At 35.8% G+C, this 23,617-nt stretch overlaps 1 protein-coding gene across 2 annotated transcripts in view; it reads right to left on the bottom strand.

Annotated features, from left to right (window-relative positions):
• Positions 1–23,617, bottom strand: part of EPHA6 (EPH receptor A6) — a gene marked incomplete at both ends in the record, with an annotated part of 972,789 nt that overhangs the window by 550,041 nt on the left and 399,131 nt on the right. For both annotated transcript variants that reach the window (XM_080695858.1, XM_080695859.1), the window contains one exon: positions 13,034–13,189. In XM_080695858.1, coding sequence (XP_080551984.1) covers positions 13,034–13,189 — 156 coding nt within the window. The remainder of the gene's footprint in view (positions 1–13,033; positions 13,190–23,617) is intronic.

The raw sequence follows: 23,617 nt of genomic DNA, 5'->3' as shown, positions 1-23,617 counted from the left end.
GAGTGACAATGAAGAATCAAGTATGGAAATAAACCAGGGGCTTTCAAAGACTCATAAACTCCATACATCATTAGATTTGATGACATAAAAAAGAGTAAGTGGGATGGATTTTATTTTTGGAAGGGTGGTCTAAGAGCTGATATTGGATCTTGAATAGCAAAAAGAAAATAGCATAATACATTTTACAGGGAGAAGAGCATTTCGAGTCACAAGATGAAAACAAGCTTTGTAACTTTTAAGTGCAAAAACCTAGTAAACAAAGAGAGTTTAGTGATATAAAGACTGAGATGCTGTCAAGGTTCCGATGGGATACACAGGTTGTCTCATCCCATGATCAGGTGGCCAGAAGACTTTGGATCACAGGAAAAGGGACTGGGATAGAGATAAAAATATAAGCATCATCTATCCACAGATAACATTTGAAACTATGAAAGGGAATGAGAACATGTGACAAGACAAATGTCAAAAAAGAAACATGAGGAAATTTAACATTTCACAGAAGAGAAAGCACTAATGGCAAAAAAAAAAAAATAAGAAATTGGTCAGAAAATTAGGAGGATGAAGCTGGACGTGGTGTTGCACGCTTGTAATCCCCGTGCTTTGGGAGGATGAGACAGGAGGATCGCACAGGTTCGAAGCCAGCTACATAGTGAGGCTCTCAGCAACTTAGTGAGAACCTGTTTTCAAATTATAAAAATATAAAATAGGTCTGGGAGTATAGCCCAGAGATAAAAAGTCTCTGAGTTCCACCCCCAGTACCACAAAAAAAAAAAAAGAAAGAAAGAAAATTAGGAGGAGGAAATAGAGATTGCAATGTTGTGTAGTTAAAACATGGATAGAAGATGAAAACAGTTTCTAGTACAAAATGGCAATGAAGATCATCGGTGAATTTTTCTTATACATTTTACTTGAAGATGCAGAACAAACATTGAATTGCAGTAGACTGAGCAGCAGGAAGATAAATATACTAACTTAAAAAGAAAATAAGATGTGGAAAGTAGCCACAGTCCCAGAAAACTGTTTTTCCAAGGCACTTGATTTAGAAGAGAGAAAAATTGAACTGGATAAATTTAATAGAAATTTGAATGTACAGTAGACATTATAAGGAAGTTAGTATAAACAACAAGTTATAAGAGTAAATTATCGATAATATCCAGGCCTAAAATATGTGACTATAATTATATCTTTACTATCAAAGAAATAGCTTGACTGAGGCTCCATTTTGTAAAATTGCCATTATTTAATCTTACAAGTGCTTATATTTTTCTACAGATAGCATTATCTGGAACTTGTGAGTGCCAAACTCTCTTGTGGCATCTCCCAGAGCCAATATAAAGATTGTGAGACTATGTTCCCACCAATAGGAGCAAAGCACAGTGGTCCCATACTGAAAACAAAACACCCAGAAGTTTTTTGCTATGTTGTTTCAGCACACATGACTCACTGGTGGCAGGAACCCTTTTTGTACAAAGTAGAATTCACTTTGCTGAGCTTGCCTTCAAATATGTATCTTTTTTTTTTTTACAACTCCATAGAAATTTATTTCTGACAATTTGATGGCCTGTATGAGAAAAAAAAAAAAAGACCAGAGGAATCATAGGGATTTCTTTTCGGGGAGACATGTCCCACTGATGAGTTGCTGGCAGCCTCAAGACAGGAAATACCACCATTCCTAGGCTGACAGTTCTTGAGTGGAAAGCAAAATGGTCATCCTGGGAGAAGCACCCTTGCTTACCCCATGGCAATCAGGTAACTGCATGCAACCCAATGGGAAGAAAGTGACATAGAAAGTTACCTGAGCACTTTTTGTGGTCTTTGGCATATCCTAGGGTGAGGGTTGTATGGAAATAACGAGGGCATCTTAAGATGCCTAACAAATGTGGAACCCAAAGGTTAAAGCTTTTCTGAAAGGGGCCTGGCCAGAGGAAGAAGCAGCATCCAAGTTCAAGAAACTCAGAAAAATAGGGGGTTGATACTAGGGTGTTAACACATATCATTTGTTATACCTTGATGATACATGCAAGATACCTCAAAGGCAGAGGTTGTGTATCTACAAGGAATATACATACTATGTGTGTGTGTATGTATATATATATATATATATATATATATATATATATATATATTACTCTAAAGGAAATTGAATCAATAATATAAAATCTTCTATCCAAGGATCTAAATTCAGAGATAAATTTTACTAAACATTAAAAGAAGAATGGATAAACTCAAACACTTCTAAAAACTGAAGAATAATTTCAAATTTCAAATTTCAAATAATTTCAGAATTTCCCTGAAAACAAAGCTAGATAAGGACTGATCTCCAGAGTGGTTGTCCTGTTTATCTTACCATAATAAAAATGACCTTAATAACAAAAAAAATCTATAAGGATTGCTTTAAATATAAGAACCCAATAAATAAAAGGATGTATTTGTTAGTATGAGGAATTACTAAAGATTTTTTTTTTTTGTGGTACTTGGGTTCTTGGAAGCCCTTCTACCTCTGGGCTACACTCCCAGACCTATTTTATATTTTTGAAACAGGGTCTCATAAGCCAGCGTGGCTGGCTTTGAACCAGCACGATCCTCCTGTCTCTGCCTCCCAAGTGCAGGAATTACAAGCGTGCGCTACCACGCCTGGCTTACTAAAGATTTTTTAAGTCACATTTGATGCATTGATTATATGTTTAAAGTAATTATGTTTTCTTAAGACATTACTCTGCTCTTGGTAACAATTTATAAAAAATAGCTTAGAGAATAAGAATCTGGCACTTTTTATTAAGATAATTTCCTATGCTTTTGGGGGGGGTTCCTAGGAATGGTACTCAGGGCATTCTACATCACAGCTATACTCCTATCCCTATTTTTTTATTCTTTATTTTGAAACAGGTTCTCACTGAGTTGCAAAGGGCCTCATTAAGTAGTCGAGGCTGTACGCAAACTGCGATCTTCCTGTCTAGCCTCTCAAATGCTGGGATTACAAGCATGCACCACCATACCTGGCATTCCTATACCTGACATTCTATGCTCTTAATGGCAATTAAGAAAAACTTGTTCAAATGGAAAGATTTTTATCAAGATAAACTCTTGTGTTTACTGTTTGATTACTTCAAAAGCTATCTCTTAGCAAAATCAAGGTTTAAGTATCTGTACCTTAAACAGGCTAAATGAACAAATATAAATTTGGGTTGTCATATTTGGCACCCAATATATCTGTGATTAGATATGTATACATATGAGAGCTAAATATGCTAGGTATCTGTGGTTCATCTAAATGTTTCGTAAATCTTCTAATGTTAAGAGTGTATGAGAGCTGGGTGTGGTGGCGCACACTTGTAATCCCGGCATTTGGGAGGCTGAGACAGGAGGATCGTTATTCACTGACAGCCTTAGCTACTTAGTGAGGTCCTCTACAACTCAGTGAGACCCTGTTTCAAAGTAAAGAATAAAAAATAGGGCAGGGGGTGTAGCTCGGAGGTCGAATGCCCCTGGGTTCCATCCCCAGACCTGTAAAAAAAAAAAAAAGAGTGTATGAATTTTATATATATATATAAGCTAACCAATAAGTGATCCCTTTATGCAATGTGCATTGCATTTGTACCTTAATCATATAATATGTTGTTACTAAAACTTCTGTCATTATGGGTTTAGTATCATTAAAAAGCAACTGCAAGGAATCAACTGGAGATGGATCTAAGACTTAGAAATTAGACCAGAGACTGTGAAGTTATTAGAGAAAGGCATAGGATCTACACTCCAACATATAGGCACAGGGAGTTACTTTCTCAATAAGACTTCCAAAGCACAGGAAATTGAAGCAATAATTAATAAGTGGGATCTCTTCAAACTAAAAAGTTTCTTCTCATCAAAGGAAACCATCAAGAACCTAAAGAAGAAGCCTACAGAATGGAAGAAGATCTTTACCAGCCACCACTCTGATAGGGGGGCTAATGTCCAGAATACACAAAGAGCTCAAAAGACTCTACACTAGCAAAACAAATAACCCAATCAAGAAATGGGCAAATTAATTGAATAGACACTTCACAAAAGAAGAGATACAAATGGCCAATAGATACATGAAAAGATGTTCAACATCACTAGCCATCAGGGAGATGCAAATCAAAACTACACTGAGATTCCATCTAACACCAGTCAGAGTGGCAAGCATAAAGAAATCAAACAACAATAATTGCTGGCGAGGATGTTGGTGGGAGTGCAAAGTAGTTCAGCCACTTTGGAGATCAGTGTGGAGATTCTTTAGAAAACTGGGAATAGATCTACCATTTGATCTGGCTATACCACTCCTGGGTATCTTTCCAAAGGGGTTGAAATCAGAGAACTACATTAACATATGCATACCCATGTTCATAGCAGCACAGTTTGTAATAGCCAAAATATGGAACCAACTTATATCTCCATCAACAGATGAATTGATGCAAAATTATGGGAAATACACACAATGGAATTCTATTCATCTATAAAGAAGAATAAAATAATAGTATTTGCAAGAAGATAGAATGAACTGGAGAACATTATGTTAAGTGAGATTAGTCAAGCACAGAAAGAGAAGGGACATATGTTTTCTATAATATGCCCAAGCTAGGGAGTAGTGGTAATACCAGAGGGACTCCAGATGATGGAGGGGAAATCTCAGCAAAGCATGAATGGAAGGATAGGAGAGGAAGAAAGCTGAGGTTGTTTAATGGAGGAGCTACATCCAAATATGTATAATAGTATAAATATAACATGGTTAACCTGGACACTCTTTATTGGGAGGGGAGAAGGGAAATGGGAGGAGAGGGCATGAAGCACAATCTAAATGTACACCATTTCAATATGTTACATTTATAAATAAAATATGGGAAAAAATAAAAAGCCCCTGCATTTATGACCTGGTTTATTTGCTTTGACTGATATTATTGTACAACTGTCTATCAAGTAATAAGCTTATTTTTTACTATTATTACTGTTCTCTAAACTTATTAAAGACCTAAAGCTGTTCACTGATATTTTTGTCATTGCTATTGACCTACACAAATTTGTAAATATAGTTATTTACTGAGCCACAAATACTAAATTTTACTCCAATAGTAAGGTTATTGTTAAGATATATGCTAACTTCTACATACTATGATATTAAGTAGTACAGCCTTCTTTGTAAGTTAAATATATTTGTGCTTCCTAAATACCTTTCAAAATGAAAATTGTAAGAGAAAACTATACCCAGATGATGTCCTCTAAACACAAATTGTGAGAGTGATATATTTTTAAGGTTTATATTTTTGTATTTCTAAATTGTATTATGATCATCTTCAAGGAAAGATAATTAGAGTCAATGAAACACTTGGCGTTTAAAATCATGTTCTGGCTAAAATTTGTAGAATATATATTAAAATTTAAAAGAAAATTTCTTCATGTCATCAAATATTATCAAAACTACTCTATAAACTGTATTTGTTTTGTCCCTACTAGTTTTTTTCATATTTTCAACTGAATAATTTAAACAATACTTTGATAGATATTACCTTAAAAATAGGCCATAATATTGACCCCAATTTATTAAGAAGAATTGGTGAAAATGACCATCTTAGTGCTTAACAACTAAGACTTGGAAAATAATCAGAAAATAAGAGCTAAGAAGAAAATAGCCAATATTTTTCCTTAGCCCACCAATATTAAGTTAATCCCAGGAAATATTAAGTTAATCCCAGGGGAAGACATTACTAAGAAGCCTGTAATGCCAGTGAGTCAATCGATCTCCCAAAACAGGAATATCATGAAGGTTCCATAGAATGGGAGCCACCAGCACACACTCTGCATAAAGGAGGACCACTGGACAGGAAAATGTCCTCTATGATTCAAGGGAAGCAAATGTTCAGCAAGACTATGACCCATCCTAGCAGATGTCACAAAAGGAAGAGGAAAAGCCTCACAGATTCTCTAAAAGTAACCCTGAGAGGCCTTCACTGAACTTAACCGTAAAAATTTTATCATTTATATTTACCCAACATTGGGCTAACCACTTGGTCTTGAACACCCAGCAGGAAATTATAACTAAAACTAAGTGTGCTATTCTCAGGTATAAAGAAACAGCTGTACTTCTGGAGTCCTTATAAGATGATCTGACATTAAATCTATTTCTCTTAAGGTTTTATAGGCCTAAGACGACTAGACACGTAAACAGAGATGCTTGATTTATAGACAGCTTTACCAAATATGTGAGAACAAGAGACAGCTATAAATAACTTTTATAAGCAATTATTAGTTCTAATGGACAAGGTAGTAGTAGCCAATATGTTAAGTTGTATGTGTGTTATGCTAAATTGTATGCTGTGTTTGTCATTTTTATGTTTTGGGTTGGTTTTTTTTTTTTGTAAACTAAATTATATTACAATCAACAGAGATTTGTCACCTATACCCGAGATGCCATCAAGAACAGCTAAACAACCACCAAAATGATGATCTAGGAAAATCACCTTGCTGTAGATATGACTTAGCTGAGAATATTGAAGTTGATGATACCCTTGGGTAGCAAAAGTTATCATATGCTAATGTAATTTGAGGAAAACAGTAGCAGTGTATAAAAAGAAGAGGGAAGAATTGTGAAAGTATAATTAGATATTTTCTATCAAAGGAATAGCTTGACATAGGCTCCATTTTGTAAAACTGCTGTGGTGTAATCTTGTGTGTGCTTGCATTTGTTTAAAGAGAGCATTTCCTAGAAATTGTGAGTGCCATCCTCTCCTGTGGCATTCCCTTCAGCCAATGGTGTAGGGATTGTGAAGCTGTTTCCATCAATAGGAACAAAACACAGAAGCTCCACACTGAAAATAAAGTGTATAGAAGTCCCACCATGCTGTTCCTGCACACCTGGCTCACTGGTGGCGGGATCCCTTTATTCAAACAGTAAAATCTACCTTGCTGAGCTTCTTTAAAATATGTGTCTCTTTTATGATGCTATAGAAATTTACTTCTGACAAACAGAAGTCTAAATGAAAAGATCACCCACTATAATTTTCTTTGTATATAAGACATTTATTTTTCAGCCTGTAGCCATTTGGAAGCCCTTTAAATCGTTATGTCAATAAATCACATACAAGATTATGAAATGAAAAAGGCACTTATATCTACAAACCCAAAGAGATCATAAAAATTTTTATGGTGAAATCACATGCCCTATTGCACCAGGAAATTTGGAGTTGTTTTGAGGAAGGGAGTAAGTAACAGGGCTTCTTAGAGTTCTTAAAGTCATACCAACTATAATAAAATCACATACTGTACCTATGTATAAAATCTTTCTCTAGTAGGCCATTTATTAGCCAAATGTTTTGGCCAGCCACTTCCTATGTTTTAGTCCATTCAAAACAAAAACAAACAAATCAACATCTCATACACCCAAAAGGCTTTGTTACTTATCTACCTGTAACTGGTACCAGGAAAATAATGCTTACTTTTAGCCTTCTTGAAGCCTCTCTGAAAGCATTGTTTTAAATATCTAGCATCAACAGAAACAACAGAAAGTGTTAGACTTTATTGTTTCTTGATCCAAATTCTGATTTTTAGATAGTATTCTATTAGAAAAAGAACAAAGAATGAAGATTTTATAGAGACACAGGGTCTTGAAGTAAAGGGATTTGTGTCGGTTAGAGTGTGTCTACTGTTTACAATTAAATAAAAACCAGAAATGACTAACAGCTGGCTGGATTCTTAGCTTAAAAAATTCTGCATCTTTCTGTGCTTACCATGGTCTTCTTAAGTCTAATCGTTCAGTGACTTCCTAATTTATCATTTTTCTTAATTTCTTTATAACAATCTAATACTTCTTTAGGAACCATTATGTTTTGGAACTTATGATCCTTGCTTTTTCTGTATTTATTAATAACTCATAGGGTCTGTTGGTGAAACAGACTACCTCTGAAATTAAAGATAACTTCCTCATACTGAGAATTACAGCTCCAAATAGTTTTAATTTCTGAACATCTTGATAACATTTTTTTCTGCATTTTTTTTTAGAATGAGAATAAAGGCTGATGGGCTGAGGCCTATGGGAAGCCCAGGAAGCTGGGATTGATAGTTCTCTGGCTAAAGGAGATCTACATCAGTGTATTTCTTACCTTTTGTTCCATCTGTGGCCTTTTCTCATACAAGAGCTTTCTTTGCCCTTTAGTTCTTAGAAGATGGAAATTTGAAAAAAATTGTTTCTTATATCTTCCTTCAAAGCTGGTTTTTAATAAAACCTTTATTTTTCTGCCAGTTTTGACTATCCATATTTGTGGAGCTTGAACAATAAGGCCTAGCCTCTTGCCTCTATATGGTAACAATTCTACCTGCACTAGTCACAGGAAAATTTATAAAACATTACTGCTACCAGATAGGCTCAGAGATGCATGATTTGACACATTTTATTGAAAGGTCTTAACAAGTCAATGTGCAAGTGTTTGTGTGTGTACACATATGTGTGTGTATATATGTGGGTGTAGAATGGCATTCAGGTGGTAGGATGATAAATGGTAGAATCTGTGGTCACAGCATAATAGTATCAACATTGAGTAATAGCTGAACAACTTACCAGCAAATCTTTTAATATAAGTTTTAAAATAGCAATTTTCTTTAAAAATCATTTATGTGTCATTTGCTATGCACTGTTTTTTAGTGCTTTTCAAATATTAACTAGCTTAACCATCATCACAGCAATACACACTGTGTTATCACTACAGATGGTGCAACTGAGGTCAAGAGAGATTAATGTACTCAACCTTGTATAGCTAGTAAGCACCAGGATTCACTCTCAGATAGTATGGCTCTAAAAGCTGGTGTACTTTCTAGTACACTAAGAAATATCTACTAAACAAAGGAAAGAAGACCCCAAAGAAGTGGGGATTACAAGCCTGCACTACCATGCCCGGCTAAGGAGATTTTTCCTGTGGCGGAATTCAGGAACTGACTAAGTCAACCCTCCAATAGTGACGATTTTAAGAGACTACCTAAACCACTTCAAAATATGCCCTACTGGCATAAAAAGGTTTCTTTGTGATGACTGTTTAGAAAAATTTCAGATAGAGGTGAAACTCCAAAAACAAAATTTTCCTTTCCTAAGGGAACTATACATACATAAAGGAAATTTCCATTTCCAAGGGTTTTTGTCTTCTGAGGAAGAGAAGGTAACTACATCACGAGACTTTAATCATAAAGAAGGCTCTGACTTAAACCTGCATTCCAGATTGACTTCATTTCCCTTACTTTTCCTGAGTCCTCCCTCCCACATACTTTCACTCCCAATATACCCTTCTTTCTGCATTTCACTTGAAAAAGGTGTTTAAGCCTGAGCTCAAATCCATTTCCTTGATATTTACTCATTCTCTGTGTATTCCACACATATACAAGCTAATAAACCTTTGCTTTTCTCTTGTTAACCTATCTTTTGGTACAAGGACATGCCAAAACTAAGAACTATGATAAGTAGAGAGGAAATTGTTTTTTTCTTTTCAACAGCAACAGTGACACATTGTTCCCTGTCTAAAAGCTCTGCCAAAAGATGACAGAATTAAACTTTTCTCTGCTTCCACTTAATCTAACCAAGGCAGACTAGCATTTTTAAAGTGTAATTTTTAATGTAAATTATTAAATTAAGGAAATACAAGGAAGAACACATCTAAATATCTGATCTAAATGATGTAAAAGAGAAGAAATAAATAGAAAGGAGCGAGATAGGAAAGAGAAAGAAAATATAACTTTGATATATGAACATTATAATAAAGCTCCTCAACTTTTATCTTTCCCAGGTCTCCCTATTCTAAATTCCTGGGAATATATTAATCCTAGAGTTAACTAAAAGAAGCTATATTTGCCCTGTGGATGGTTAATGAGACAAGTATGATATATTGAAGAGCTTATAATTTAGGGAACTTTCTAGTTTATCTATTAATCTGGTAATGGAGATCTCGATCAGCCCAAGGACCCTCAGGATGACTGGCAGAAACTGCCTAGAGACTGCCAGACTGACATCATCCTCACACACCCTTCCATCCCCACCCTTCCCTATGTTTCTTTTAAAAGAAGAGCCATAGACTCCCAATATGTATCTCCATCTTGATAAATCTTCATTCTTCCTTGAATATGTATTTCCTACCTTCCTAAATAAACCTCTGTCTATGTTTCTGACTGGGGCATGCTGAAATTCTTTCCTGTCACATAAACCAAGAACCTTGTTGGTCCTGAGATAGATTCTTTGTGGGGGAACTCTTTGGACTCTTCACAGAATCAATCTTCCCATGATACAATGACTTGTTTATCAGATTCATGAGTCTTATTTCACTGCATATTATATCCTTAGCTAGTTCACACTCCAAACAATATGTCCTTTTAGCTACATACTCTGCTAAACTGATGGGAACCAGTTTATACCCTTAATTTATCAGTTGTCGATTTATTGCTTCCAAAGAAAATAAAAAAGAGGAGCTCCTCTTACTCAGGAAGCTTTGCTCACTCTTTTATACAGGTTTTGAGGGATATCTGCCTGGCAAGACTACAGCTATTTGAAATAATACCATCTTTCTAATCTGAATATCATATACAGAACAATGTAGTAATATAAATTAAATACATAAGAAGGCTTACATATGTATATTAGTGGCAATTTTTTAATGTTACTACTATTTCATAACTGATAACTAATATGCAGAATCTTCATTTTCCTACTTAGGTACTTAAAACATATTCTTAGGAAGAAATCTAAGTACTAATTTTATAAATTGTAATTTTTAATAGATTATAGTCAGCATTTATAGAGTAAAAATTATATTCACTAATGAATGTGTTGCATTTTCATTAAGTATGTTCCATAAAAATATTGTAAAATAAAATTGGTAGTAAGGGAGACAAATCAAATCTATGAGTGGACTCATCAAAGTTAAAAACAGTGTAGTTTAGCTGGGTGTGGTGGCGCACGCTTGTAATCCCAGCATTCGGGAGGCCAAGCCTCAGCTACTTAGTGAGATCCTCTGGAACTTAGTGGGACCCTGTTTCAAAATAAAGAATAAACAATAGGGCATATTGTTTATTATATATATCTTGGAGGTCGAATGCCCCTGGGTACCATCCCCAGACCCACACACAAAAAAAAGATAAATAAAAATGGAGTAGTTTAGCCGGGCGTAATGGCACACATGTAATCCCAGTACTTGAAAGGCTGAGACAGGATGAGCGTGCAGGTTTGAAGCCAGCCTCAGCTACTTAGTGAGGCTCTCAGCAGCTTAGTGAGACCCTGTTTCTAAATAAAATATAAAATAGGTTTGGGAGTGTAGCCTGGAGGTAGAAGGCCCCTGGGTTTCATCCCTAATACCATAAAAAAATTTTAAAAAATGGAGTAATTTTATCACTGTCTAAGGAATACGTGATACTATGTCATTCTCAACCTATTTTTGCTTCTATGAAATTACACAAAAGAAACAAGATTTTGGTACCAGCTCATCACTGAGAAGGGCAAATTTTCACAAAAACATCTTGTTTATGATTTTTAACAAAAATTTTATAACTAAGGGGTGACATTTTACTCTTGTCTACCTCAGCAATGTATTAATATATTCACTTTTATTTTTTAAATATATAGGTGAGGAATTAGTTATTGGACAGGCAGTGAGGGAAAAAGATTCCCAGGAAATAAAGGTTAAGAAAAAAAATTATTCAGATACTGCCCCCCCAAGAAAAAAGGTATTTTTGTGTTATTCATCAGACTTAAACACAAACAATTAAATGTGAAGTAGAGACAATGTGTCAAGAACTAAATATCTATGTGTACCAATCATAAACCCATGAAATGTTTCCATGTATAGACCAGGGAACAAACATACAGAACAACGTCATGACTTTGAGAAATTAACAGTCATAGATGACAAATTAAGTCAAGAAAGAAAAAATGAAAAATGGGGACTTTCTTCATTGGTTAATGTCTATAAAAAGTGCTTTAAACATATATAAAGACCCAGGCTAGACACCAATATTGTCTACCCTCTCAGGACCCTTTCTGGCCTAGGAGCTTTATTGGTGTTACTCTCTTTGGTGGATTGATTGTTTTTTAGAGAAAGGCAATGTGAAATTGACCGTGTGTGGCCTGGACTACACTTGGGCAGTGCCAGAAGGCCCCATTGGATTCTAAAGTTTGCTAAGGTTCCCAGGTGTGATCTGCCTTTTTGTTTCCTTCTTTTTCGTGAATAGAGTAAACTCTGAGAAAAGATGATGTGCCTTTGATGGTGCTTAGCCTTGGCTACATTTGAGCAGTATTAGAAGGTCCTGCTGGACTCCAGAGTCTGCCAAGGCATCTAGAGTTGATCTACCCCTCTGTTCGCTTTCTCTTTTAGAATAAACTTCTTACTTTCACTTTCCTGGTATCTGTGAATTTCATTCTTTAACTCCTTAAGAAAAGGACCCAGTAAGAGCTCAGTATCATAGGTATTTCACAACACTTGAATTTAAAAAAGAAAACATACTTTACAATATGGGTGAATGCACTAAAGTAAATCATCTTCACATTTTGATCTAATATTCTATTGCTCCAAACCAAAAAATCAGAAGGAAAGTGAGATAAAATGTGTATTAATCCAAAATACCTTCTCTTAATGACCATTGCTAAGAGACTGGAACTTTGCTGCTCTAGGCTCCTCACACAGTAAATTTTATATTCCTAGACTCATGTGCCTTAAAATAGTCAAAGCAAAGAACAGAAGTTTTTATTTATAACTTCATATTTAATTTTAAGCTGCTGTTATTTCTTAAAGGTAAATTTTGGTTAAAGAAAATGTTCAGAGTTTCTACCAATTCTGCTATTTGTACATTACGGATCAGAATAGTTTTGAGGAAATATATTCTTTAGAAGCATTTAAAAAGCCATTATGCAGAAAACAATGAGCTTTCTTCTTAATAAAAAACAAATGATATTGAAGGTAGAGGACTTTATATATTTACTTAGTTTAAAATATAAAATACATGGACCAAAAGGAATTGAAAACAGGATTTCCAAATCCAAAATATATAGACTTACTGGTACATGCCATAGAAGGTGGGTCTTTTTCAGCTCGGAAGTAACCCTTTTCACACTGACAGACTGAAGTTGCTTCCTTGTACGTTAAGCTGTGTGGAGGGCATTTAGAACACTTTGTGTTTCCAGCAAATGCTTTATAGAATCCTGGTCTGCAAGCTATAAAAACAAGGAAAAGAATTAGATTTTGTTATTGCTATGGTTGTTTTTTGTACAACATATTTTAACTTATATATACTTTTAATTTTTTAAATTTTTATGTGGATCATACTGAAAATGGCATACATCCACACAGTGCTGGCGCCTTCCCCCTGCTTCCCCTCTCCTTCCTGCAAACAATGAGTGTCCAGGTTGATTATGCTACATTCACAGTTACACACATATGCAAATGTAATTCCTCCAGTTCATCAACTTCAGCCTTCTTCATCTCCTACCCTTCCTTTCTAGGTTTGCTGAGGTTTCTCCTCCATTATCAGGAGTCCCTCTGGTATCCCTAGTTTGAGCATATTGGAGAAAACATGTCCCTTCTCTTTCTGTGCTTGGCTGATCTCACTTAACATAGTGTTCTCCAGGTCTTTCCATCTTCTTGCAAATGACATGATTTTGTTCTTGATTGCTGAGTAGAATTCCATTGTGTATATTTCTCATCATTTTGCAATCTATTCATCTATTGATGGAGACCTAGGTTGTTTCCACATTTTGGCTATTGAAAATTGTGCTCCAATGAAGATGGGTATGCATATGTTATTGTAGTTCTCTGATTTCAATACCTTTGAAAAAATACCCTGGAGTGGTATAGCCGGATCATGTGGTTGATCCATTCCCAGTTTTCTAAGGAATATCTACACTGATCTCCATAGTGGCTGAACTAGTTTGCACTCCTACCAACAGTATAAAAAGAGTTCCTCTTTCCCCACATCCTCACCAGCATCTGTGGTTATTGGACTTTTTTATGCTTGCCACTCTGATTGGGACTAGATGGAATTGCAGGGTAGTGTTGATTTGTATCTCCCTATGTTATATAATGTTGAACATTTTTTGTGTATCTATTGGCCATTTGTATCTCTTCTTTTGTGAAGTGTCTATTCAATTCAGTTGTTCATTTCTTGATTGGGTTATTTGTTTTGCTAATGTAGAGTCTTTTGAGCTCTTTGTATATTCTGGATATTAGCCCTCTATCAGAGTCGTGGCTGGTAAAGGTCTCCCATTCTATAGGCGTTCTCTTTAGGTTCTTGATGGTTTCCTTTGATGAGCAGAAACTTTTTTGTTTGATGCCATCCCACTTGTTAATTCTTGCTTTAATTTCCTGCACTTTGGAGGTCTTGTTGAGGAAGTTACTGCCTGTTCCTATATGTTGGAATGTTGATCCTATGCTCTCCTCTAATAGCTTCACAGTCTCTGATCTAATTTCCATGTCTTTGATCTATCTCAAGTTGATTCCTGTGCATGGTGAGAGGTAAAGATTTAGTTCCATCTTTCTACAAATGGATAGCCAGCTCTTCCCGCACCATTTACTGAAAAGTCTGTCTTTTCTCCAGCATATGAATTTGGCCCCTTTGTCAAAGAACAATTGTAAGTGTGTGGATTTGTTTCTGTATCTACTATTATCTTCCATTGTTCTATATGCCTGTTGTTGTGCCAGTACCATGCTGTTTTACTACTATTGCTCTGTATTATAATTTTAAATCATGGATTATGATGCCTCCTGCTAATTTTAAAAGTATGCCTCAGGCACATAAACATATGCACTCACATGCAATCATGAACACACATGCAAAATATCAGTGCTAACCTGCATATGTGTACATATGGCCATAACTAGTGGTGAAAGAGATGGTTTTGTGTAGTGTGGGGTGATATCATTAAATAACACTGATTAACACTGTTCAAATTATGTTTACATTCCATTTCATCCTACAGTCCTTCTGAGTATTCAAGGACAAAATCCCAGTTTGGTTCAGGTATGTCTTTGACACATTTGTTGGTAGTTAAATTTTATATTGTACATGTTAGAACTGTATTTTATGGTGCAATTTTGCTTTTATAATATTTTTATAAATTATCTAATAATTCAAGTAAGGAAAAATTATTAATTCTGAACAATATATTATTATTAAGAAATTATTCACTATCAATATCAATGAAGAGTGCTGGTACATGAATTTTAAGAGTTTCTTCTCTAACTTGCTAATAAAGTAGAACTATATGGTCAATAATATAAAAAAGAGACACAATAAAAATATTTCCCTAAACTTGTGAAAATTCAGAGTATAAAAATAATACATAAATAGCCATGCATGGTGGTACACTCTTATAATCACAGCATTTGGGAGGCTGAAACAGGAAGATCCCAGTTAGCAGCCAGCCTCAGCTACTTAATGAGGCCCTTTGCAACTCAGTGAAACCCTGTTTCAAAATAAAGAATAATAAAAAAAATAGGGCTGGGGGTAGAGCTTGGAGGAAGAATGCCTCTGGGTTCCATCCCCCGTACCCCCCCAAAATAATACATAATTAATCCTGATGGTGTTTACATAATTAAAGTATACTTTAAAAGTGCAGAATTGCAAAACTTTAACTTAGAGTAATTATAAGACAATTTATCATGGATATCAGTGTGGAGATTACTCAGAAAACTGATAATAGTTAAAAATTATGGTACAGCTATCCCTCTCCTGGGTATATTTTTAAAGAGACTAAAGTCAGAATATTAGAGTAATACATTCATATTGACATTTGTAGTGGCAAAATTCACAGTAGCCAAATTATATAATCAAGCTAGATATCAATAAACAGATGAATCACAAAATTATTGGACTACTACCCAACAAAAATCTACTTGACAATAAAGAACAGAATTACAGCATTTGGAGAAAAATAGATGGACCTGGAGAACATAGTATTAAGTGACGTTATCAAGTCACAGAAAGTGAAGGGTCATATGTTTACTCTCATAGGCTGAAGCTAAGGAGTAATCAGATTACCAAAGAGACTTCAGATAATGAGGAAGAAATGCTAATGGAGCCACAGAGATGTTCTAGGGTCAGAGGGAAAAGGAGGATCAATTAATGAATCACCTCCATTGACATTAATTACGTACATATGTGAGAATACCAATGTCAAGTCAATATCATGTGTGGGGAAGAGGAAGGGGAAAGGCGAGGGAACTGGAGAAAAGCTGTGTGCATATATGTCACCAGCAGTATGAACTTCATTATTGTGTGAGTCTATAATGCAGGAATAAAAGTATTTTAAATGATTAGACAATGAAAAATAAAATTAAATTAGACAATGCCCATGAGACAATAAAACAAACTTATTTGTATTTTATCATTAAAAATTTCTATATAATTATACAATTCAACTTAATTTTGAGTACATCTTTATTCACTTGTCAATGTTTAACAGTTGAACCTGCCTAGAAATGTAAATAAAATGACATTACAATATTTAAAAATCTAATAAATTGGTCATTTGTAGAGATGAGTAAATCCAAATGTGGTATTTGCATCTTGAGTATTCCAATGCTATTTTAAATAAATTTAAATATTATTATTTTAATGCTTTTCTTGATGCATTATAGTCTCACATCATAATGGAGTTTATATAATAATAATATACATGCACACAGCACTCAGTAGGATTTCCTTCAATTTCCTCCCCACTCCCCACTTCCCCATACAGGGTATTGAGATTGGCACTGGCATTCTCATATATGTATACAACATCAAAGGAGTGTTGCCTTCAATAATTCCTCTTCTTGCCACCACTCTTCCCTAGACCACTTCCTGTTCCACACACTTAGACAAAAGCTAAATACTTTCTTCCTTTTATCAGGAATTCAAGTTCCATCCATAACCACTCTTGTTTTATATAATTCTAATACTTGTAACATAATTCTTGTACTGCCAAACACTGTTACCATCCACTTAATTATTTTTGGCATCTAAAACAAGAATTTACATAATGTCTTATTTGACAAGTTTTCAGATAACATGCCACTTCCTTTTAGAATGTTCTTACTTGCTTAGCACCAAGCAGGCTTCCTCCAAAGGCCTTCATTGCTTACTCTTCCCCAGGTAGCTACTCCATCTTCTTCTTCCTACTTACATCAAGTCGTTGTTCAAATGTCACTATGTCAAAGGGTCCTTTCTTTCTTGATCCCCTTTTCAAACTGAAATTGCTGCCCCATTTATACTATGGCATTCTATATGAAACTCCCCTTGTTTTCCTTGCCTCCAAATATTTTAGGAAAAGCTGACACATAACACATTCATTTTTAAAAACCAGGTCCCACTAGAATATATGCTATATATATGCTATTTTAAGCAGTGACTTTTGATGTGTCAGTTACTGAGTACATCTCCAGGGCTTAGAAGAGTGCTAGGCATTATGAACTCCTGAGAATTTGGCAATGACTGAGCTGTAGACTCTTTTAATTTCTCTGAATTAGCCATGCTCTTCTGCCTTGAGCCTTTCAAACTTTTGAAAATCTCTTCTATCACCACCCCATAACACCCTCATCTTGTTAACTCCTAGTAATCTTCCAAGTCTCACACCTGGAAAGCTATATCTGACCTCCTAGACTAATTTATTGTTCAAAACATCTGTGTCTTTTCTATATTTGTCATTGATTGGCAAAAACTTTCTTAATGGATATAAGCTCCAAAGGAGCAGGTTGGAATAAAGCTTAGTGTTGCTATACAGCAGGTATTCAGTATATACATGATTAATTAAGTAGACTAGTATATGAATAATCTGATAATTAAATATCTACAGAGAATGATACATGTCTATTCATAGCACAATGTGATCATAGCTTATTTCTTGCTGTACTTTTGTAGTTTTTCTCCTTTATGAATTACTACACTATAAATAATGGATAAAAGAAGTTAGTTTCTAGAAAATTATTAAACTGTGGCTTAAAATGATTAATATTCCAGCATCAGAGCCTTCCGTGAGGCAAGGCTGCTACTGAGGCCTCCAAGGCCGGGATCGGAGCCTGCCGAGGAGTTAGGCTGGTGCTGGGGCCTCCGAGGCCGGGATCGGAGCCTGCTGAGGGGTTAGGCTGGTACGGGGGCCAGCGAGGCCAGGATTGGAGCCTTCTGTGAGGCAAGGCCGCTACTGAGGCCTCCAAGGCCGGGACTGGAGCCTGCAAAGGGGTTAGGCCGTTGCCGAGGCCAGCAAGGCTGGGATCGGATCCTGCAGTGAGGCAAGGCCAGAGCTGGGGCCTCCGAGGCCGTGATCGGAGCCTGCCGAGGGGTTAGGTCGGTGTCGGGGCAAGCAGCCGACATCAGAGCCTGCCTTGAGGCTAGGCCGGTGCTGGGGCCACCGAGGCCGGGATCGGAGCCAGTTGAGGGGTTAGGCCTGTGTAGGGGCCAGGGAGACCAGAATCGTGGCCTCCCATGAGGCAAGGCCGCTGCTTGAGCCAGGGAGGTCTGGATCAGTCCACCGGGTAGCCAGGCCACTACTGGGGCCATCAAGAGTGGGATTGGTACTTGCAACGCAGCATGCACAGAGAAATATCACAGAAAAGAAAAATCAGATGCTTCCCTAATCAGCAATAACTAGGAAGAAAGGGGCAACAGGAAGAGGCTGAGCTATAGAAAGGCCCTATAGTGAGGTAATTAAGGTGACCAATCAGAGGGTATGGAATAGGGGAGGATGGAGCCTCTTTAAAATGCAGGAGGTACATAAACAAATGTATCAAAGTTAATCATCAAACAAGCATGGGATCTAGGGAGGGTGAGGGAATGTGATGAGGGCTGGATGAGGGCTAATTGGATGATGTGTGCTTGTATATCCTCTCAAGTCTTGTATTCCAATGTGATATATGATTACAATGCACCAATAAAAATAAATTAAAAAAAATAAAATAAATATTTAAAAAATGATTAATATTACAAAGTGAACTGGTCATGTAAAAATCAAATTTACATTTAAAATTATGCATATGAATTTGGACATTCTGGCTACTGTACATGCAAACACACACACACACACACACACACACACACACACACACACAACCAGACACAATTCTGGTGATAAAAATGTTAGAAATACATACATCCAGGCGTTTACATAGCATATGTTCACAATATACAATCTATACCTGTTTAGCTCTTACCATTATTGCTTGTAACTATTTTTTTTACCTCAAGTTCCCATGATTTTCACAATCTGGAGATAGGCATATCAAGGTCAATCACTAAGCCAAGGATGAGAGGGAGGGAAAAGGAGGGAATGGAGTGGGAATTGGGAAAGGGCTAATTGGGTGATGTGTGCATATATGCCTCTACCATATACCTGGGTCTTTTTTTCCCCTGCAATACTGGGGGTGGAACCCAATGGCATTCTTCCTCCAAGCTACACTCCCAGCCCTATTTTTTAATCTTTTACTTTGAAACAGAGTCTCACTGCGTTGCAAAGGGCCTCATTAAGTAGCTGAGGCTGTCTGCAAACCACTATCCTCCTGTCTCAACCTTCCAGATGCTAGAATTATAAGAATGCACCACCATGCCTAGCTGGGTCTTGTTTTTTGTTTGTTTTTAATTCAGTCTGTCAACCTGTGCCCTTTAATAGGGATTTTTAGATTATTTACACTTAAATGATTATTGATATAGATAGGTGTTAAATTTATCTTGATATTTATGTTTTACTTGTCCCAATTACATCTTTATGCTGTTTTAGAATAAATGCATAGTTTTGTGATCCCTTTTATCTCTATCGTTAGTTTATTAGCAAAATTCAAATAAATACTCACAGAGAACCTAGGTAGTTCTGTGAAGTTCTTTTTCAGAACAGTATTGTTATCTCTCTTATAACTCTGTATTTGTGAAATTGGGCTGCTTACCTTTCTGGACTCTCAGATCTGTCTTCTCAATCTATGGAAGGGAGTCTGCCAAATACTGTCATTGTTCTTCCTCTCTGTGCTATAGCCTAAAGTTTTTCTCAAGACAGTAATAGAACTCTTTTTTATTTATTATCTCTATTGCTTGTTGTCTCATGTTTTAAAAAATGGTTTTGTCATGTATTTGGCAGCTTTTCTCCTGGTATATTTATTAACCCATTCTGGAAACAAGTAAAAATCAGATTGCTGAGTCAATCTAAATTCTAATTGTATTTCTCATTGCTTTTCTCATAATATCTTTTCCCTATTTACTATATTTATCAAGGACATGCTTTAAGGACATACTTCAAAACACAATGCAATAGTATAACATCAATGTCCAAGGCGAAAGAGAAATATAATTGTTGGTGAACATATAGAGCAACATGAATTCTCACCTGTTGCTGGGGAAGTTTATATTATTGCTAATACTCTGGATAACTCTTTGGAAGTATTACTATAAATAAACACAGACATACTATTTGGCAGAGCAATTCCATTTCTTGGTATATACCCCCCAAAAAAGCCCAATGAAAAAGTGCTTTTGTCTCTTAAAGTAGTCATATAAGTTAAATTACTAGTGAGTTATCATTCCTCCATTTGATTCTTATTTTCTGAACTTCTAGTGATATGTTAACCTTTTCTACCCCTTGCTTTTCCTTCTTAGGGAAGCCTTCTATACATCCTTAGTGTTGTTAGTGACATATCCTAAATGAATGAAGATAGAAACAGGCATGTTCAGCCAATTACTTTTAACAAACTTAAAAAAATTCTTACTAAACTCATTATATAATTGGAGTGAGTAAATTCAGTTGAGAACAATAAATTATAAGATCCTTTGTTGTGAAAAAGTTGTGAAATGTATTGATTTTTGCATTGCATTGCACCTACTGATTAAAGTACCCAAAATACTATAATATTAAATATAGTGCCTTTAAAAATAGTGAGTTGATAAGCCAGGCATGATAGTGCATGTTTGTAATCCCAGCATTTGAGAGGCTGAGACAGGAGGATCAGAGTTTTCAGACAGCCTCAGCTACTACTCAGTGAAGCCATTTGCAACTCAGTGAGACCTTGTTTTAAAATAAAGAATAAAAAAAAAAAATATCAGGGCTAGGGGTGTAGCTTGGAGGTAGAATGCCCCTGGGTTCAATTCCCAGTTCTGCAAAATACATAAATTAATAAGTAAATTAATTAATTAAAATGGTGAATTTATAAAACACAACACACATTCTCAAAAAGTATATAGTAGATAATTTGAGTCAAAATAAATATTTTTCCATTTTAAAACTATGTTAATAGTTTGAGGACCCTTAGGTGATTGCTTAAAACAACAAAGATGCTATATATATATGTGTGTGTGTATATATGTATATATATATTTTTTTCAAAGTAAAATTTTATCAGTATTAAAGATACACATAATGTGTTTTATTTTTTATTTTTTTTATTTTTTATTTTTGGTGGTGGTACCGGGGTTCCTGGAAGCCCTTCTACCTCAGGGCTAAACTCCTAGACCTATTTTATATTTTTAATTTATTTGGAAACAGGGTCTCTTAAGCCAGCGAGGCTGACTATGAACCTGCGCAATCCTCCTGTCTCTGTCTCCCAAGCATGGGGATTACAAGCGTGCGCCACCATGCCCGGCCACAATGTGTTTTATAGAGATGAAAATATCACCAATACAATGAAGTACATATTTTACAATACAATTTCCTTTACAGATGTTTGAAATTTTTTTGTCCTAAAAAAATGAAGTCAGAAAATTGAAGTATTGATTGAAATAGTTGAAGAGTTCTTTCATTACACACTCAGACACACATACAAACAAAAACTATACCTCTTCTAAAACAAATGTTGAGGCCAGGCATGGTGGCGCATGCTTATAATCCCCGCGCTTGGGAGGCTGAGACAGGAGGATAGCATAGGTTCGAAGCCAGCCCCAGCTACTTAGTGAGGCTTTCAGCAACTTAGTGAGACCCTGTTTCCAAATAAAATATAAAAAAAAGGTCTAGGAGTATAGCCCGGAGGTAGAAAGCCTCTGGGTTCCACCCCCAGTACCACCAAAAAAACAAAAAAACAAAAAAACAAAAAAAATTGTTGAAAGATGTATAATCGGTTCTATACATACGTTATTTTTAAAATTAAATGGCTAGGTTTGATATTCCTAACAGTGTTTTTTAAACTTACTTTTACTAACAGACCTAGAAGACAAAAGCTCATGAGTAATCCTAGCTGGCATATCAGGCTGTACAGTTCTCACCTTTGATGAAACATTAAATTGCATCTGTTTCCCAGGAACTGACATTAATATAATGAATGCCTTTCCCTTATTTGTGTTCTATAGACTGCAAGTTTATATGAACCTCATAATTTATCATTAAAATTTGTGATCTCCATCATTTCTTAAAACATTAGAATATAAACAATGTAAGATATTGTCAAAGGCAGTGTCTCTTATTACTTTCCTATATGTTAATGCACAATTTTGAAAGATAAATTTACTTCCAGTTGAATAAAGAAGTCGGAAACCATTGAGAAATTGAAAAGCTCTCTAAAATTTAAGGGTAAGTACATATCAGTATTTTTGTTTTCTCAGAATAATCTATATAAAACAATAGAAGAGAAAATTTAGACACAAAATATGAGTGAATAAATAATAAGCTTGTATGTTATACTTTTAAAAAAGCCATCCTAATATTCCTGGAACGTGGGAGAACACTGTAAAGACAATATGAGATAATGTATATAAAAGTATACTGTTATTAATTATAATTTCTTTCTACACACACACACACACACACATTTAAGGTAAACTTTCTCTTTTTTATTATTTTTTTGTGGGTCTGGGGATGGAAGCCAATGCTTTTGACCTCCAAGCCACACCCCCTGCCCTATGTTTTTATTCTTTTCATTTTGAAGCAGGATCTCACTGAGTTGCAAAAGGCCTCACTAAGTAGCTTAGGCTGTCCATGAACCACAATCCCATGGTCTCAGTCTCCGGAATGCTGGGATTAAAGTGTGCGCCACCATGCCTGGCTCCGATAAACTTTCTCCTGAACAAGCAAACAGTAAAACCACTAGATCTTCAGAAATACAGTGCAGAATATGACTTCATACAAAAATATCAGAGGAAAGGTCTCTGGTTCTGGAAAATATATTATACTCTCTTTCTCCTATTTAACTATAAATCTGAGCAGAATACACCCAGCAGCTATGTGAGGACTCTGAAAAGTAAATTTATGAAGGCAGACTGAAGACTAAACTGTGAAGTACCACTGAGCTGGTGATGAGTTCACATCCTTATCTCCCTATTTTCCCTTTCCCTGCCCACCCCCACGTTGGACTGAATTAACTAAAACTGGAAAGTGGGACATCAGGTCACAGACAGAGCTCAAGGACAAGCCTACTTATTTTGCGTAGGAGTGGGAATTAAAATTTCTGATGCTCAAAATATCTCGACTTTCTTTTTTCTTTTCTCCTTATTTCCTGCCCAGCTCTTAATTACAGGGTGTTGGTGTTGGCCAGTGATAGCAGCCCACAGGAGCCAACACTGGTTTGGAGGAAAACCTTCTCTCCTCCCTGAAACTAAGGTTGTCAGAGGGTCCACTCAACTCCACTGCATTTTTTTTTCTCTGCATTTGTCTCACTTGGTCCTGGACGTGAATCAAATGGCAGAAGTGCACAGCAGAATAAAT

The sequence above is a fragment of the Muscardinus avellanarius genome, assembly GCF_963383645.1.
Source record: "Muscardinus avellanarius genome assembly, chromosome: 5".
In the NCBI taxonomy this organism is placed as follows: Eukaryota; Metazoa; Chordata; class Mammalia; order Rodentia; family Gliridae; genus Muscardinus; species Muscardinus avellanarius.
This window is presented reverse-complemented; position numbering and strand designations above follow the sequence as displayed.